At 45.0% G+C, this 18,451-nt stretch overlaps 1 protein-coding gene across 1 annotated transcript; it reads left to right on the top strand.

Annotated features, from left to right (window-relative positions):
- The first annotated feature begins 137 nt into the window (after nt 1–137).
- On the top strand, nt 138–17,904 carry ERP27 (endoplasmic reticulum protein 27). The gene is made up of 7 exons (XM_041474427.1): nt 138–258; nt 468–568; nt 3,139–3,276; nt 6,641–6,754; nt 9,711–9,836; nt 16,618–16,815; nt 17,475–17,904. Exons 1-7 carry the CDS (start codon nt 138–140, stop codon nt 17,517–17,519), a joined length of 843 nt encoding a protein of 280 aa, XP_041330361.1. The 3' UTR covers nt 17,520–17,904.
- The last annotated feature ends 547 nt before the right edge of the window (nt 17,905–18,451 follow it).

The following is an 18,451-nucleotide window of genomic DNA, read 5'->3' as shown; positions in this document are numbered from 1 at the left end:
TCTCCAGCCAGGCAGTTATCTCAGGAGCTGAGGCCTTTGCCCTGGGCCAGCTGCTCCCTTCCCACCGCCCCAGGAAGGTTGTGGGTCCCCACAGCAGCTGACGTGTCTCACCGAGGAGAGGACAGGAGCAGGGTGGCATGGCGAGGAGAAGGCGAGCTGGCACCATGGGCACATCCATCTTCCCGTGCCTCTTTGTTATCCTGCTCACCAGATGCTCCCCAGCAGGCTGTGCTGGAGGGAGTGACTCTGCATCCCACAGTAAGTGAGCTTTCTTCCCGCCTTGGGGAAAGTCTGGGTCTGCTTCAGGGAGTCTTCCTTATCCAAGGTTTGCTGCACAAACGTGTTGAGCTTGCAAGAGAGGTGTGTGGGTGAGCTTGTAAGGTTGGGATGCTTGTGTGTGTATTGGGGGGATCCTCTTTGAGCTGCTCCTTGTGTGCACTCTGCCCACCCTGACCTTTGCTCTGCAGGCACAGCCAGCGCCACAGAGAAACCTGTCCTGTTAAACAGCATCCCAGATGCCGAAGCCTTCATCAGTGGTGCAGAGGTGGCAGTCATTGGATTCTTCCAGGTGTGTTCACAGCACCTTCCCTCTGCCAGTTGTGAGCTCTATCCCACCCTGATGAGAGCATGAGGCTGGATGTGGTGTAAGCACCTGCCAAAGGCAGCTGTTGTCCCAAAAGGTGCTGGGGCTGTGACAGGCATGTGGAGGGATTCGGTGATGGGTCACAGAGAGAGCACAGGGAATTTGGTCTGTGCATGGAAAAAGAGATGGAGTAAGGGAGGAAGATGAAGGAGGCTGTAAGGTTGTAGGAGCCCTGGAGCAGGAGAGAGGGAAATGCTGCAGGGGAAGAAACAAAGAAATGTACATGGTAGAGAAACAGTGTTGGTGAGGGGTGAATGGGAAGGTCAGTTATTTGCTGTAGTCAGCAAAGACAGAGTAAAGCACTGCCTGTGTGATAGGGATGAGGAAGCCAAGTCTCAGGGAGAAGTGATAGTGCAGGTCTGCTGAAGTCCGAGAGGGTTTGGGCTCAGGCTGCAGCCTCTTCGTAGGGAGGATGTAGGCATGGTCTCTGTTTCACTTCTTTGTTCCCCAGAGTAGTAGTAGATACCCTTGAGATCTCTGTCTCTTTTTATCCAAATTCCGCTGAATTCAAAACTGAGTGACAGCTGAGTCCCTTGCCCCCTCCAAATGTCACGAGTATTTTTCCTCAGAAAATAAAAGGAAAATATTTATTGAGCTACAGCACTGTAAAATAGCGGCCTCTTTCACAGGATCCTTATTGCTTTTAAGGTCCCCAAATTGCACCTTTTTCCATGCTTTCGCTGCCTCATGTCAGAGAAGGCTTCAGACTTTCAGAACCAGGTCCTTCTGCAAGCACCTTTGTCCTTCTGCCCTGTGCCTGGGGTTGGAGGGCAGCCTAGGGAGGGCATCGTGCCCTTGGTACAGGGCAGCGGCACCTCCCAGCCCACCAGAGAGTGAGAACCGACGGTGCTGCCTGCGCAGTGCGGGCAGCAACAAGTCTGTGAGCTGTGAGCCTTGTGCCCCAGGGGCCGGGTAAGCACTGATCACAGAGCACCAGCCGCCTCGGCTTCGGTGCCTGCAGGCAATTGGAGCTCCTTGGGGGTTGCTCTTGCAGCGCTGAAGCTGTGCAAAGCAGCCAGGCAATCTGCACACGCAGAATGGAAGTGCCGAGACGCCTCCTTCCCCGAGGGTAGCTGGCTGGGCTTGCGGCAGAGCTGTACCCAGAGCCTCCTCCCGAGCTAAGCAGGGACACGGCTCCTTTTGTCCTGTGCCACAGTGACCTCCCTCTGCAGGACTGCATTCTTCAGAGCCAGACAGCAGGCTGCTGCCGTGCAGCCCCAGCCGCCAGGAGCAGGAGGCAGCAGCCAGCCACATCTCGGGCATTCTGTGCCTGAAGCATGGCCGGGCTGCATTTGAACGGGAGATAAAGACGTGTGTGTGCCATGAAGGCTTGGCTCTCGGCCTGAAAGTAGATTCATCCAAATAAAGCCCATGTTCTCTGCTCACCATAAATTATTTCTCTGCTGCAGCCCTTCAGTTCACTGCAGCATGTGGCTCGGCATGATTCCCGTATAATGAGCACGGCCTCCCTGACTGGGAACAGCATGCCGTGATGGAAACACAGCACACTGCTCCAGCAACCCCGCGTGTCTCTGAGAAAGGGCCATGCTCGGCCTGATTAAACCCCAGGTTTCCCAGGAATGCTCCAAAACTCAGCGAGATTATTCCCACCCTAGGCTTTAGCGCTCTCACCAGAGCAATGTTGATGCGCTGGCATTTCCAAAACAGGTCATGAGAGATGTTTTTCTTTGGAATGAACAAAGAATTTTGTTTTCCCTTCTCTCTGGGCTCACAAACAGCTGAGCTGACAGTTCAAACTAAAAAGAAAAACAAACCAATTTCCAAGCAGAGACCATGTCTTGAGAATTTATATCCAATAAATAGAAGTATCAAAAATACATCACTAAAAAGTTGGGAACGGGAATAGCAAGGAATGCTTTAACACAGGCAAAGGACAGTAGTAGTTAATGCTTTCTGCAAGAAAGAGAATGGACCTCAAAAAGCTGAGAAATTGCACATAACCTGAATTAACTACTTTTTTACAAAATGCACCTAAGATATCCTTTCGAAAGGAGCCACGGTACTGATAATGCAAGGTGTTGAAAATTGTAACCCCCTGACTCTAGCATCAAGGTTAGCATAAAAATGGCGACGTTTATAGATATGTATGTATTTTAGAAACGCACACTTACACATACAGGCTCATAGATAGATATAGATATAGATGATATAGATATAGATATAGATATATAGATATAGATATAGATATAGATATAGATATAGATATAGACGATATAGTTTTTTTAACTAGCTACACCTATGCTCTGATGAGTGCCCAAGGGCTCAGCACCATCCTGGCAGGTTCCAGGATCCCGGAGCAGCCCGCCCGCGCTCCCGAGCGGCCGGCAGGTGTCGCGCTCGTGCCGCCCGGTGCCGGTGCCGGTGCCGGTGCCGGTGCCGGTGCCGGTGCCGGTGCCGGTGCCGGTGCCGGTGCCCGGGCGGTCCCCGGGGCTCCGTTGGGGCTCGGCCGCTGACCGTCCCGCTGTGCCCCGCAGGACCCGCGGAGCCCCGAAGCGGAGCAGTTTCGCCTGGCGGCCGGAGAGATCGCGGAGGTGCCCTTCGGCCTGAGCAGCAGCGCCGCCGTCCTGTCCCGCTACGGCGCCTCGGAGAACACCGTGGCGCTGTTCCGCAGGGTGCGTGGGCCCGCGGCGTGGCGGGGGGATCGCCAGCCGCTCCCTCCCGGGAACACGCTGCAGGGAAAAACCGGCGTCTCCAGAATAAGGGTCTGGTTCCGGGTCCCCCCGCGCGCTGGTGTGGGTGGGAGAGGGTCTTGGACATACAGCAGTACGTCCAAGGTGTATACAGCAGTAAAAAGCATAAAACTCATCTCTCCTTAGGGCAAGACAAAAATAGGGTTGTCATTGGCAGTCAGGCTGCCTGTCCACCTCAAAGTACATCCCTCTTCTTGCCCCAAAAAAGGCTTTTGCTTTTCAACTGCAGAGTGCCTGTCACTGAGATATGGAGCGTTAATTACCTGGTATGATTCTTCTATTTAGGTGTTTGCCCTACGGATCTGGTTCAGTACCCAGAGCTCTGCAAAGAGCAATGCCTGTGTTTCTACATGACCTGCCCACAGCTTGGCATTAACTTGGATGGGGTTTCTGTGGTTTTGGAAAAGGTCCTGAGACACATGAAAAGCGTCTAGAGTCCATGTCACAATGGATCAACACAGCAGGCTTGATACCAAAACTTGGCAAGTGTCACTTCAGGCAGGCAAAGCTGTCTCCTAGGGTACAAAACTTTTCCAATGAGATAGAAAACACATCCAGACACATCTCTGCAGTTAAGAGATGCTGTGCCACCCTACACTGTGGTTTGCAGATTAATTTCCTAAATATGCTTTAGGCATTAGAAATCTTGCTTTGGAGTTTCTTAGGGATGGATGCTGTGCTAGATCATATCCCTGTTGACTCCAGCTCTAAGTGCAGGTAGCTCAATGTAACCTCAATGCAGCTATATTTGCTGAAATTTAAGGAGATGGTACTGGGAAGGGCCATGTGCCTGCTGCAAAAGTACCAAGAAAAGTTAAGAGCAAGTATTCTACTAGTTACATCAATTTCCCCACATTGCTCCTTCTTGCACAAGCATGGCAGTTGAAAACTGCAGAGGTAGGTGTGTCTGAAGGGGAACAGGGCCCCAGACAGCACAAGATGTCCTAAAAGCCATGGAGTGTTGTGACAGCAGACCTCTAAGTGCTCGAGGTGGGGAGAAATGGGCACACACCACATGTTCTAGGGAAACTAAATATGGCAGCTTGGCCAAGTTGTAGATCCAGCTTGTACAAAGATTGGACAGTTTGTTCTCTTTTTTCACCCTCATCATTTCCTGCACCATGTTTACCACTGATATTATCCAAATAATTAAAAAAAGAATGATCTAAGAGTGAGCAATAGTTGGGCAGGTCCTTTTATTTAACCTTTTATTTGCTAGCTGTTGCAATTTTAAGCAACACCCATTTCAATTTTGGTTATTAGTCATTGTGGTTTTCTTCCAAAAATTTTGAAAAGATCCGTTGTTTTTGCACTGTGCAGATAGTGAGGATGACTGCACTGGGAGAGAGTTTGATAAAATAAATTGTTTGAATTGTTGGAATTTGTATTATATTGAATATTCTTTGTTTGGAGTCAAGTTTTTGCAACTGAACTCTTATTTAATATGGAAAAAAAAACAGCCAAGAAAATAATACAATAGTCAGGTTCAATGGTTGACAATTCACTTGTCTGTTTGTCAGTTTTTCTTAAATTATCAGACACATTATTTTTTCTTTTATCCTCTGATGAATAATGTGTAGGAGTAAGAGGTCAGAGATAAAAAGGAATTTTAAAAGAACGGATACAGGAACTTGGAATCAAACACTCATTTGAAGGATACAAAGATGCGTCACCAGGATAGAAGTGAATCAGAGGCATAGACAAATTTTTTTCTTTGCCTTTGCAGTGTATGAAACACTTACAATGCTTAGAAGTTTAAACCATAATTACAGTAGTAGGAGGGACTGTGTCAGCTGGTGAGACTTCTTTGTATATAGGGGAAAGAAACAGATTTATTCCAGTAAGAAATCCTGATAGATCTAAAAAGAACATAGTTAACAGATGCTAACAACCTAATTATATGGAGTGATGAAGACATTTTGACTAGAGCTTCAACTATTAAATGCAGGCTATTTTCCAGCCTTATTTTCTTAAAAACATGAATGTTGAGTGCTGATTCAAGGTGTTATGATCCCCAGATGGGAGTCAGAGGTTTCCAGAAGCCCATGAAAGCTAAGAGAAGACTTTCTGTAGAGTCCAGGCTGCTTTAGATTGGTTCTTAAGGCCTGTGTGATCTCACCCGCCCAGGTGTTGCACTGTCCTGTTCTGATGTACTTGAGCAGAGCTGCCCTTTCATGTTGGGCAGGAGCAAATTCTGTGAGAGGAATCAGGCCACACAGTCTGAAAATCACCAGCTTGTGTTGTCAGACAGGGCAGGTGACTGGTATCAAAAACCTTGCCAATGACCACAGAACAGCAAAAATTACTTTAGATGTCTGCACACCACTGGAAAAACTAACACAAGAATTTTCAGATGTCGTCCACATGCAGAGAATAAAATCTGGGGTGTGAATGTGGACTGCTCCTCAGCCCCAAGAACCTTATTCAACATATGTATCAATGGCTTTCAAATCCCAAACTTTGATCCTACTTCATGTCAGAGACCACTGCCCCATGGCTTAACTCCGTCACATCCTGTGGTGGTACTGCACAGGAACTCTGCCCTTGAACTCTAGTGTATTGCTATCATTCAGTGGTTGCCTGCTTTTTTTTTTCTGTTTATCAGGTCATGAAAATCTCAATAAAATCACATCATTTTGAGAGGATGAAGTGTGGGGAGATGTGTGGCAGGATGAATTTTCCTCTAAAGCTAAAATATGCTGGGCTTAATTTTTTTTTTCTTTTTTTTCTTTTTTTTTTCTTTTTTTCTTTCCTGCTGTACTGGAAGAAAAATCCTCTTTTTATTGGAGAGATTTCCTGCTTGCACAATGTTTCCAGGAATTCCATACCGGGCGATGCCAATGTTTATTACTTGTAGAAGAAACAGAATAAGCAGATGAGGATGTTTAAAAGGGATGTAAAGCCAGTATTGATGTGAGGAGTTAGACTGTTTAATGACCTTTCTCCACAATGCCTAGAATAGTTTGTCAGCTAATTCTCCCTGTCTCCAGTGCACCGAGAGCTGGTAATATAGGGATATCTGGAGTCCTAAGAGATTTCTGTTATACCATGAGTTTGCCTTGTCCTTGGGAGGCTGGAGAAGGCTGGGAGATCCTTATCTCAAAGTGCAGGCTCGTTCCTGTAGGTTGTAGACCTCTAGAAGAGGTGGGGATTGTGCAGTGTGGGAGAGAGGATGGTGGTGTCCCAGGGGGTAGGTGTCTCTGTGAGAGAGTGCAATCAGTGCCTCTGGAGGAGGTGCTGGGAGGAGAGGACAGCTGTGACTGTAGGTGTCTTTGCCTGCCTTCAGGTGGACAATGACCGGCGGGACCTGGACATGAACAACAGAGAGGTTGATGCCAAGAAGCTGATTCGCTTTGTTCGGATGAATGAGCTCCGTCTGGTGACAGAGTACAACCCTGTGGTAAATACCAGCTCCCTGCAGTCCTCACCCTCGCGCTTGGCCTTCTTCTCTTGGTATCCTCTGGCCCCAGTTTGCATATCAGATGTATGTGAGGGTCAGAGCAAGGGTGTGGATGGGACTGGGGAAGCCACACAGCTCTTCAGTGCTGCTCCACATGTGGACTAGAAGCAGATTTCCTGTGGCAAGAGTGTGGGGGAGAGGAAGGGACTCATCACAGCTCCTTTGGCTTTCCAGTAAATTTGGGATGTTGAGGGGCAGAGAACTCAATTTCTTACTACTCTGCATGCAGTGCTGCTTCCTCCCATGGGCATTTGCTGTGTTGTGCCATGCCTGCGGAGCCAGCTCAGCCAGAATGCCCTTTCTTTGGTGAGCCCTGAGAATCATGGAAGCTCAAATGACCTGCTCTCAGAAGGCAGGATTTCTGCATCACTCAGCACATAGGGCTTGATGCAAGCCCAAATATTTGAATGCATATTCAAGAATGGGTTGGGAACTTCCCAAGCAAAATATTTCCCATCCCTTCCATCCTTCCTCCGGAATTAATCAGTTCAACAACAACTACCAGCACCAAAACAAACAAACAAACAAACAAACCAACCAACCAACCAACCCACCAACCAACACACACAAAATCAGGCTTAGAATGCTTCCATGTTGGCCATCTTCATTGGCTCACCCATCTGACTGGCAGTGGCAGGGTCCCAGCACTCCTCCCTGCTGTAGAGGCTGACCAAGGATTTAGGTTCTTCTGAATTCTTAGCAGTTCCTTGGTCTCATTGCTGTGGAGTCAAAGGTACTAGAAGCCTCAGCTGCTGCAAGGCTGAGACTTTATCATTGCTGATGGGGTATTTTGTGGCCTTCTGGATGGCTATAACAGTGCTGACCAGGCTCCGCTTGTATCAGGGAAGAACGGCCCAATCTGTTGCAGTGCTATACCATTTTTAAGATAAACTCAAGGATCATCTAAGAGACCCAATGTGAGTTTTGTTTTGAAATTTAACTTTTTTTTTCCCCCAATGAAATATTGTAGGAGTTTGGGTTTTTTATCTGTAACAAAAAAACCCCAAAACCAAAAACAAAATTGTTTTTGTTTTTTCATCTTCAAAAGGGAAAAACATATTTTAAAATCACACATTATTTCTGGGGACTGCTATATCCTGCTCCCTTGGCCTAACAGCCCTTTAAGAATATCCGAGTCACATCAGCAGGGATGATGTTCTCATCTTCCTAATTTCCCAGATCTTCTGAAACCTTGGAGCCCCTATTAGATTCTTTTGCAATTCATGGGACAATGTAATTTCTTTATGCATTTCTGTTGGTGCTTTGGGCTCTCACTGCATGGTGTCCTGTTTGGCACCCAGGCTGTCTCCCTGACTGAGAATTCCTCAGCTGTTCAGCTGGTCCCCTCCACCCTGATTGTCAGTACAGATGTTGTTACAGTTTTTTTCCCAGATGCTGTGGAGCTCTATCAAGGTGCTGCAATTAACAGTGCTTCCTGCAGTCACTGGCCCAAAGCCCTCCCAGCTTCCCTAAGGTAGCTTGGTTTTTCATAAATATTTATTCCCAGTGCATATGCTGTTTGCATCCAAAAATGCTGCAGGTCAGCAGATAATGGGGTCACATGGTTCGCACCAAGTGCTGCCAAGAGTTTCTCTCCCCATCCTGGGGCCCTTACTGTTTCTCCTACATACTTTAGGATTTTTTAGGCAATGTTTACCCTGTGGGCTTTTCAGGAGAGCCAGATGTGATCCAGCCCTGCTGATGAGCTCTGCTGATTGCTCTTACACAAGGCTGTGTGGACAAGCACACCTTTGTGCAGAGTGGCTGGAGGAACTGCTGCTCCCTCCTTGTCCACTCTCACCCCAGCCTTGTCAAGGGCCTTGGTGCTGGCTGGCTTCATCCTCACCTTCAGCCTCATCCTCCCCCATGAAGTCCTCTAATGCTTTCCAGCTTAGCTTGCAACCCCTCTACTGTTCCCTGCCTCAGTTGCACACCATCAATAAAGTGAAGGGATAGAAAATATCTGATAAATATTAAGGTAACAGCAGAGTCTCCTTTGCCAAAGTCTAGATGCTCTGTTATTCACGGCCCTTGCCAGCACGCACTCCCTGACCCCTTCCTTGTTACTCTGGAGCATGTGGAAACTTTCTGCTCCCACTGGCGGGGAGCGGCACAGTCTGTGCCTCTGTGGTTTCGGTGGCACTAGGGAGGCAGCAGGTCTGGCCCCACTCCTGTTTAATTTGAGGGAGAGGCTGCAGGCCTGCAGGAAGCAGACAGAAGCGAGATGAGGAGTGAGAGAGTTCGTGGAGATGTGCCGTGGCTTCTTGGGCAGTGCCAACCCTGGTTCCTCACAGAGGGCCAGTGTGTAGTGCCCACGTGGCCCTTGCCCAGGGTCCTCTCCCACCGTGGGACAGCAGAGCCAATTTTAATCCTCAGCACTCAGGAGTGTGCAGGCCATCAGGCTGCTGAAACTGTGAACTCATCCCCATCCTACATACAGGGTAACACTAAAGAAAGAAAACAAGGACAAACACCAGCTTTGACACCACAAATCCTTTCCACTTTCTTGCTCATATTTCAGACAGGTGCTGGACCTCAGTGATTTAGGACAACCTTATATTCGGTGTTTGCTGGCCTTGCTCTTCACATCTTTAGTCTTCAGCTTCCTGTATTCTGCCCTACTCCTGTTCCTCTTGCTTAGTCAGTAATTATCTTAAGGCCAGTGATGGACCTTTGTGGTCTTCAGACTCTTGTCTGGGAAATAAGCAAAGCCAGGAGGTTGAGAGCTTCTGCAAAGAACCTGGATTGGATCCCCCCTGCTTTAAAGAAATCTGTCCTGCTTTTGATGCTGATTTGCAAAGAAACCACAGCTGAGCCATGTCCCACTGACACTGCATCCAATGCCAACTGAGTGTTCTCAACCTCCTTGCCCTGTTTCTGTCTCTGTGCTGGGCAGACAGCAATAGGTGTGATGCAGAGCTCACTCCAGTTTAACCTCCTCCTGATCACAGACAAGATGTCTCCAAAGCACCCTGAGCGAATGCGCAAGTTTCGGGCGGCGGCAGAGCTCTACAAGGGGAAGGTAAGTCCAAACAGAGAAAGAGGGGCTGTTGGGAAGGAAAAAACACAGTGATTTCTGCCCTGAATGGGGAGGGCATAATCTCCTCTGTGAATTATGAGAGCAAAGGTCAAGTAGCAGGAAAAGTGGATTATCTGGATAATAAGTGGATGGGTTGGTTCTGTTCACCTTTTGCCAGTTTGCCACCTCGCTGGGAAAATACCTTGTGTATCCTGCTCTCTGCTGTCTTGCTGAAACATCGTGGACTTTGTTGCTTTTAGTCCAGTTTTGTTCCCTCCTACTAGGAGAGGACACCCAGCTGCTGCTCTGCAGTCTGGCAACAGTTGCACTCTACTGATGTGAGAGGTGAATTTCTACCTACAGCCTGCAGGATGCCAAGGAGCCTTATATATGTGACCAGATAGCAAATAATGTCAGTGCTTCTTAACCCTTTCACTTCTGGAAATGACTGTTTTAAAGGAGCTGCAAATTTATTCCTTCGATTTCCCACCCTAAGGTGATGAGATAGATGAGGTGTTTCAGAGAAATTTTGCCTGAATCTCATCCCTCTGGGAACAGAGCTCCCCACATAGTAAATCATCTGATGTCTGCTTCTCTGCCAGCAGCTGGATTACAGCTGAATTTGTGTCCAAGGAACAGAGGAATGAACTTGCAAGCAAAGGAGGATTGGGAACAACAGGAAGGCATTTGTGGCAAGGGAGAACAGCAGACGAGAGAGGACAGAGTATCACAGAAGTGGGGAAGGATGAGCTGAGAGGCGCAAAGAGGTCTTCCTCTGAGAAGTGTGGAGCTGGAAAGATTTGGGATCTGATAACTAGAATATCTGTATGCATCTGGTTTTGGTATTGAAGGAACAGATTATAGATCAAGTATACCCTCACCTTCAAATTCAGGAACCACCTCAGAACCATGCAATCTCAGAAGTCTTGAGACTTGCTTATGGCAGGACTGCTTTGGAACCTTCACATCTTTCCTAACCATTGGCAAGAGACTAGGCAGAAACTATGCATCAAAATCAAAAGGCCTCTTCAAAAATGTTTTGCTTTGATGAATATGTAGTCATAAAAGAAAACTCATTTATCTGTAAAATTCCATTTATCTATTGTGAGATGTGTGTTAAAGTGACACAATTAACACTGTTCTCCATGAGAAGCAGAATCTGATCTGCTTCACCCAGGTCTCCACCCAGCAGCTATTTCTTCCAACACAATGCTGTTTAGCATCACTGTCCTTTGCTGATGCAGCTGCATCTAGTTTTCATGTGACTTGCCTAGATCTGAGTAAATAGCTATAATTTTCCTAGAAATACTTCACAAAACATTGGATAAAATGTTGTACTGAAGTTCAGACAATTTATGAATTCTCAGCAAGCCAAATCTAGGGGTTTTTTAATTTGTTCAGGCACATTTCCAAGCAAATAAGTCAACAAGTTTGCCAGAGCAAAGTACAAACATTAAAGATGTGGGGATTTGACTAATTATTTCCACTTTATTGCTGTGGTACTTGAGGACACAGAAATGAAGTGACCTAGAGTCTAATAAGTTATTTTTCCCGAAGGAGTGGCACTCTGAGGAGTAAATTGTGCTTTGGACTGTCCTCCTAGAAAGCAGCAAGAGAGAGCTAAGATCCCTCTGCTTGAATTTTAGATCTGGATTGTAAGGAGTAAGCAGAGTGATATGCCCACTTAGGCTTGTCCCCATTGCTTTTTCCTACAGAAAGACCTGGATTGGTTTGGGTATCAGTGGCAGCCACTGCACAATACCATGAAGATCCCTGCTGGCTAATTTTCCTTTGTGAAGTTCTGTGTTGTTGGAACTACCAAGTTAATTGAGGTTTGCTTCATAATAAATATTGATTAGGTTTTGCTTTTCAGTGTCTTGCAGATTGTCTGAGAATAAATGCAAGATTCTTGACTTGAATTTTTTTCAGGATTACCAGTGAGTAATTCCTGTCCTGTGGGATAATGGTGAAAGATTGGTGCTGAGGGGTTAGTGCTACCAGTGTTTTGAGCAAGGAATCATTGCTGTGCAGTGGAGAGATGTTCAGGCTCCCTGTGAGCACGTACCACTGCCTCCAGCACTGCTCCACAGTGACTGCAGAGTGCCAGAACAGAGTGGGGATGCTTGGTGTGTGTTGCAGTATTTCTCCAAGCCAGTGCAGAACACAACAGAGCCTCAAAAAGGATCCCAAGCAGGAGAAGGGGTACTGATCCTGTCACACATCTCTGCTGCACGCTGATGGAAGAGCAGTCCTTGTCACTGTCATCACCACTGGGAGGGAAAAGAGAAACTTGTTGCTTGGATGGAGAGATGAAGAGGAGCTGCTGCTGCTGCTGAGTGACCAACCCCAAAGAGTGAAGAAAAACCATAGAATTGTGAAATAACTTATAGAAGTGTGAAAACACTTCTAAGATGTTTGAGTCCAACTGTTAATGGACATGAGGAAGTGATTCATCTGCCAGTTTCTGGGTTATGGTCCTTTCACCTCTGGTTTATGATATTTTCACTCCTGCCTGAGGGGCAGCTGAATTTTTCAGCTGGAGGATCCATGAAGCAGGATGGTGAGGACTTTTATTTGAAAACAGTCTGAACTGCACCTGGAGCAACAGTAAGTGCCTGGAGCAGTCTAGATTTTTCTAGATTTTATTGTGGGACACGAGCCCTGTAAAATGTTGGAGATGAAAATGCAAATGGTAGATGATGCTAAACAAGCAGAACCTGGCCACAATAAGAAGAATTATGGTAGTTTTCTAGCACTTTTTGAGAAACAGTTGTGGGTGGATAACAGCTAACAGAGTTCAGAGCACTGCAGCTGTGGGAGTAAATCCACCAGCCTTCTTGGATCTTCAATCAAATATGTGCTTATTTGAGAAAGTACTGCCAAGAGTCCAGGCAAGGAAAGAAAATGCACTGGAAAGGAGATGTCAGGGTTTGCATTGCTGAGCCAAACTAGAATACTTATATTCAGTTTTGTTTCCACAGTGTCAGAGTATAACATGATAATTACAGCTGGTGTAACTCATGGACGTTTGCAGAAGTCTCAACAAGGTGATGTTGGGACTAACAAAAGCAGCTTTTGTTGCAGCTGACATAATTGGTTTCCAATGTCAAAATTATTTGGGTAGGGATGTTTGTAAACTCTTTTCATTTAGATGTAGGTCCATTTAGAAATGAATTCTGAGAAACTCCTCCTGTCCTTCAGGAGTTCTTCCACGGAAATGAAAAGATGATGCCCTCTCTCTTGCAAAGAGTTATTTGTACATTTTTTATTCTTGTCAGACACTGATGGCACCAGAACTGAGAGAGATAATATTTAGAGATGCCTCTTTTAGCCATAAACAGAGAAGCCTGTAAATACAGACTTTTTATCTCACTTAACAGATATCTGCAGTAAAGTTGTTTTTATAGCTGTCTTTTTTTAAATTAATGACTGATGTTTTTGTTTTGCTTTGATGCACTATGATGTAAGAAATTACTTAGACATCAGAATTTGATCTTTTTGCTTATACAAAACGGTGAACTTCAGCTCTCTGAAGTTCAAAGTCAAGCACAGGATATAAGGCTTGACCGTCCTTTCTGTTTGTCTTTGTTGGAGGAAAAACTAAGCAATGGCAAATTGGTTTCTATCATTGCAAATTGGTTTCTATCATTTCTGCAAATTGGTTTCTATCATTTCTACCAGTGCTATTTGCAATTATCTTTAGTTCCCTGGGCAATAACAGCATTCCATATCTTAGTATCTACCACAAACTTGATGTTCTAAAAGCACTGGGCTAGGAATCAAGTTGTCAAGACACCAAGACAGCACCAGTGCACAAAATTTATGAAAGGTGGTTTATTGCAAGTGACGGTGCACAGAAAATATCATGTGTGAAGGGGACATTTTGTGTCAGGGGTTTCTCATTAATGCAGGATATCTTTCACTGCCTGAAGCAGCAGATCTCTGAACACAGGTAGAAGATTGCTACAAAATGAAAAAATTCATGGAAATAATCTCAGAATTTAAAACACCTAACCAGCTGTTGAACAGGATGGTATGAAATGGAAAGTGAATTTTCTGCTTGGGATGGAACTAACTGATCTCTAGCAGTGACATTAGAGTTGCCATTATAAGTGGGATTTGTTTTTGGTGAATTCTAGCTTTGCTAGGTCATCTGAGTTAAGGTTTTAGTCTCTTTTCAGCACTGAGAGAGAAGGACAGGCATATGCTTCCTTCTGTTCTAAAATAGGTGGAATAAAGTGCCTGTCACTGCTTCTTGTAGAGGTTACACAGACAACTGGCTGAGAAAAGACTAGCATCCGGATGGCAGAGTTTAGGCAGTGTGAATTCTACCTCATGGTCAATATAATTTTCCCTGGTTACTGTGTTCATTCTTTATGATTGGAGCTGACTGGGAATCTCAGAACAAAATAAATTCCTCATAAGAAAATTCCTGTTGCAGCAGATGGCATCTTGTCATGGAAATGTGACAACAGAGAAACCTTCTCAGTTTTCAGCTGCTGTGGAGAACAGCCTTCCAGTGTTAGTGGCCTCTGGGCCAGCACATCCTACCTTCTGCCCCACAGGTGTGACCCTGAGACCACCAGCCCTGCCCTGGCAGGACTCCTGGAGCACAGCCAGCAGAGCTGGGCCCTTCTCCCAAAGGAGGACCCATCCCATGTCACAGACCTGCCAGGAATGCACCATTCTCACAGGCATTAAGGTGTCTTCTTCTGAGCTACAATGGCCAAATGCAATTGCTCTCTTCCCTGTATGTTTTGAATACAGGCAGAGAAGGAAACTTTGCTGTACTTTGGCACACTGTAGCTCTGTGGGCCAAATGGGAGTTATTAGAGAGATCCAAGTCAGCAACTCTGAATGACAATGACATCTCAGCCTTCCTAGCTGAGGGGCCAGTTTGTGTGTTTCTGTTTGCTCCTGTGAGGAAGAAGGCATTCAGAGTTCTAAACCTCAACCTTTTTGTTCTTTTATTCTTACTCTATTCTTGGTATTCATAGATAAAGTATGTACAGCTTTTTAGTTTTGGATATTTTAGCAAAGTCTGGAAGCTTGATGAAGTGAAGAATATTGACTAACATTTATTCATATTACTATTTTAAAATACTATTCATCTGTTTTAAAGGTGGTAGAGATTTTGTATAAGAAGTGATGCAACAATACTTTTTTTTTTGTTTTAATGACTTCTTCTTTAACATTTGATTAAAAAAATATTGTTGTCTAGTCAATCTCTTACAGAGAAACCCAAAATGAATGCACCATGAAAATGCAGTACCATTTACTGTACTGACACTCTGAAAGTGCTTCCCTCCAACACTGGCCTCTGTTTCCAGCTTTCTAGTTGAAAAGAGAGCCCTAAAACATTGCATACTGCTGTTCCATCTGAAAGCCTCTTAGATCATGTCCCTAGACCTGTGAATCTTAAATACGTGAACCTTTTCTAGCTTGGTGTTTTGTCCTGCAAAAAGATTAATTAAGTGCTCTGGGAGAAGTACACCACCACCTGTCTGCTCACTAGCTTCTTCCTCTTGGGGCACAGTTGGCTTTTGGATGAAAAATTACAAACAGTGAATGCCACATATCCAGTGAAAGTGCTGTTCCTGTTTCTGTATTTCACTAAAGCTGAAGTTAAAGCTTACAGCAGCCTAACTATCCCTCCTTCCCAATAGGCTGTTGCCTAGGAAAGTTTTCAGATATATTTGTTTTTTATACAACATAAATTTAATAAGTAAAGAATTTCGTATTTATGAAGTTTATTTTTAGAGAAGAAAACAAGTCTGGAACTAACTTGAGTGTTCTTCATTGAAAAGAAAGAAAAACATTAGTCACAGCCTGGGAACTGGGCATGTAATCTTCACATTACATTACCTTTTTTTTTTTAAACTCTTTTTTCTTGTGTAAGTGGAGCCATAGCCTTGTCCGTAGGTACACTGAATGTGCTAGGCCCAGTAGATCACACAGAGAAAAAGAAGATAAAATTACACGTGTTAGCTGGGTGTTTTTTTCATTGACTTGGATCTCATCTGCTGAGGGATTCTATTTATTCAGCTCACTGATTTAATTGTTTAACTGATATATATATTTTTTTTAATAGATTTCACAATAATGACCGTAGATCATTCTCATCCTGGCTTATTCATGTTGAGCTTCTCTCCTCAGGTCTGAACGCTCCACTGAGCTGGGCTGTATGGACATCGGTGTCTTGCCAAAAACTTCTGTTTCCCAAATCCTTGCATCCTCATTTCTGCTCACTTTAACATGTCCTTTGGTTTTGGTACTTTCATGTTCTTATCCTTGCAGGTTCCTGATGCCTGTACTTCATTCCCACATTCTTGCAATTGAATTTGATTTTTCCCAGACCAAAACCCCCTTTTACACTGGGTCTTGCAAGGATGTGAGGATCTTATCCAAATAGCATGAAAGTATGAAAGGATTCAGCTTCTTTGACATTTGCTGTTAAGAGAAAAGACCTCTTGTTTCCTTACCTATTAAGAGAATAGAAGTGGAGACTGCCCTCCTGTCGTTCTGTAGATATATTTTTAAAGACTGTGAAAGAAGACATTTTATTTGGTACTGTAAGTCTGGACTTGATAAAATACAGACAAATGTACTGCATGGAGCTGCTAGATAGTGGCCAAGGAAAGCGTTGTCCTAACAGAACATGCATGGTTTTCTCAAACTCTTTATAAAAATATCCCTGTTAATCTTCATATGATCACTGTCTGGGGATCTGTTCTCTGTCTCAGCTTTTGTTTTTCTCACGTTTTCTTTCCTATTTCCGTCACAGATTCTCTTTATCCTGTTAGACAGCAATTTGAAGAGCAATGAACGAGTACTGTCGTACTTCCAGCTGAAGAAGTCCCAGCTGCCAGCTCTGGCTGTATTCCACACCCCAGATGATGAGCACGAAGTGTTGACTGTGGATGACATCTCCATTGAGCGTGTACAGGACTTCTGTAATCGTTTCCTGCAAAGAGTGCCAAAGGTAAAGGGGATCCTGATGCCATTGTTTTCCAGGCTCTTGAAGAAGATTACTTCAGTTCCTTGAACTCCTCCCCACACCTGTCACTTTATCTTTCATGTACATTTCCACCTGAATATCAGAGAAACTTTAGATTTAGGGCAGAGCAGAGGTGGATGTCTTTGCAGAGCCTCTTTCTTCATTGACATCTGCCTTCTAGTGTACAGCAAGAGGAATTGACTGACCTCTGCAGCTGTATGAAGGACTCTGTGAAGCATCTATCTTTTGGGAACAGTTAGGGAGACAGAGTGAAGGGTGCTTTTAGATGCTGAGAAGGGAGGTAGTGGATGGCAGCATATGAGAGCAGGTCAGAGAGACCAGTGGCATGGGTAGGAATTAAATCTATCAGGAAGACTACAGAACAGAGTGTACAGATAGGGCCTTAGGACTCTACCAGTGGGAGAGGCACAATTCAATCTTAATGTTCATGCAGTGTTATAAGTTCTCTCTCTGTCAAAATTGATCCTCCTGTAGCACAGGGTCTTTGTGTCGTGTGACAGAAAAGAGATAGGGCAGTGGCATAGACAGCAGAGGGAGGCATTTGAGTTATTTGGTTTTCTTTATCCCTATGCTGAGAAACTAAGTAATGTCAAAACTGATTTCATGCCTCTAATGTGTTTTAGAAAGAAGACAAATCTGAGGAGAAGCCCCTCAATGAAGAACTCTGATTCTTTCTCAGCCAAGAGGATGACTGTAGCCAGAGTCTGTTTCTGGTGTATGAGGAGTTCACTCTGCCCTACAGCTCAGCAATTCCTGAGCCAAGTCAGTCATGGATTCCCATCATCATTCCATGTACATACATGCTGTCTGTCCTCTCCAGGAATCTCTTCTCTCTTTTCTCTCCTTATTTGTTGGCTCCAGAGCTCTTTTTTCAGTACTTCAGGACCTCTGGCATTGCCCTACAATATGTCTTTCTGTGCCATTGTTGGAGCAAAGGGTGGCACAGTGAAATGACAGTATCAGAAGTAAAGCTAGTAGTTCCAGGGATCTGTTTCCCTCATTCTTTTGGGTTTTGGTGCCATGCTGGGATCCACTGTCAGCCTTGCCTGATGCTACAAACAGATTTGTTTCTTGATATCACATGAAATTTTCCATTTATTTTACTAAATAAAGCAGTAAGTGAATGGCCTGAATTTTTATGCAAATGTTATTTCCCACTCCCCTCGTCTTTCACTTAAAGACAAAGTCTCTATTTACGAGTGAATAAGCTCAAAAAACCTCCTTTCTCTGAGTTTAACTGATGCAATGCCTAACCAGTCAGGTTGGTTGCTAAGAATTTCCCTATGGAAATAGACCCATCATCAACAGATATTTCCACCAGGATAGGAGATATCTGTGAAGCTTTGGGACCAGAACAGCACTAGGTAAGCAGGTCTGAGATGGTGCAGCAAAAGTGAATAAGCCTAAGATGTTGCAGTGAGTAACCTTACCCAGGAGAGGCTGTTGTGGATCAGAGCAAGGCACGCTCTCACCATCTGTATGGCCAGGAATGAGAACTGTCTGCAGCAGATGACCTTTTGAATGAGTGGGTGTGCAGGGGTAAAATATAAAAATATATGTCTGAATTCTGCTGGATGCCCTTGTGGCTTTTGTGCATTGA

Source organism: Pyrgilauda ruficollis, unplaced genomic scaffold (genome assembly GCF_017590135.1).
Source record: "Pyrgilauda ruficollis isolate IOZ18807 unplaced genomic scaffold, ASM1759013v1 scaffold32, whole genome shotgun sequence".
Classification (NCBI taxonomy): Eukaryota; Metazoa; Chordata; class Aves; order Passeriformes; family Passeridae; genus Pyrgilauda; species Pyrgilauda ruficollis.
The sequence above is the reverse complement of the archived record's forward strand: the minus strand, read 5'-3'. Positions and strand labels throughout refer to the sequence as shown.

What these genes read in the sequence shown, in the direction of transcription:
- ERP27 (XM_041474427.1), top strand. Translation starts at nt 138, where the DNA reads ATGGCGAGGAGAAGGCGAGCTGGCACCATGGGCACATCCATCTTCCCG. An exon ending in GAGTGACTCTGCATCCCACA is followed by an intron (nt 259 to 467) that starts GTAAGTGAGCTT and finishes TTTGCTCTGCAG; the next exon opens with GCACAGCCAGCGCCACAGAG. An exon ending in CAGAGCTCTACAAGGGGAAG is followed by an intron (nt 9,837 to 16,617) that starts GTAAGTCCAAAC and finishes TTTCCGTCACAG; the next exon opens with ATTCTCTTTATCCTGTTAGA.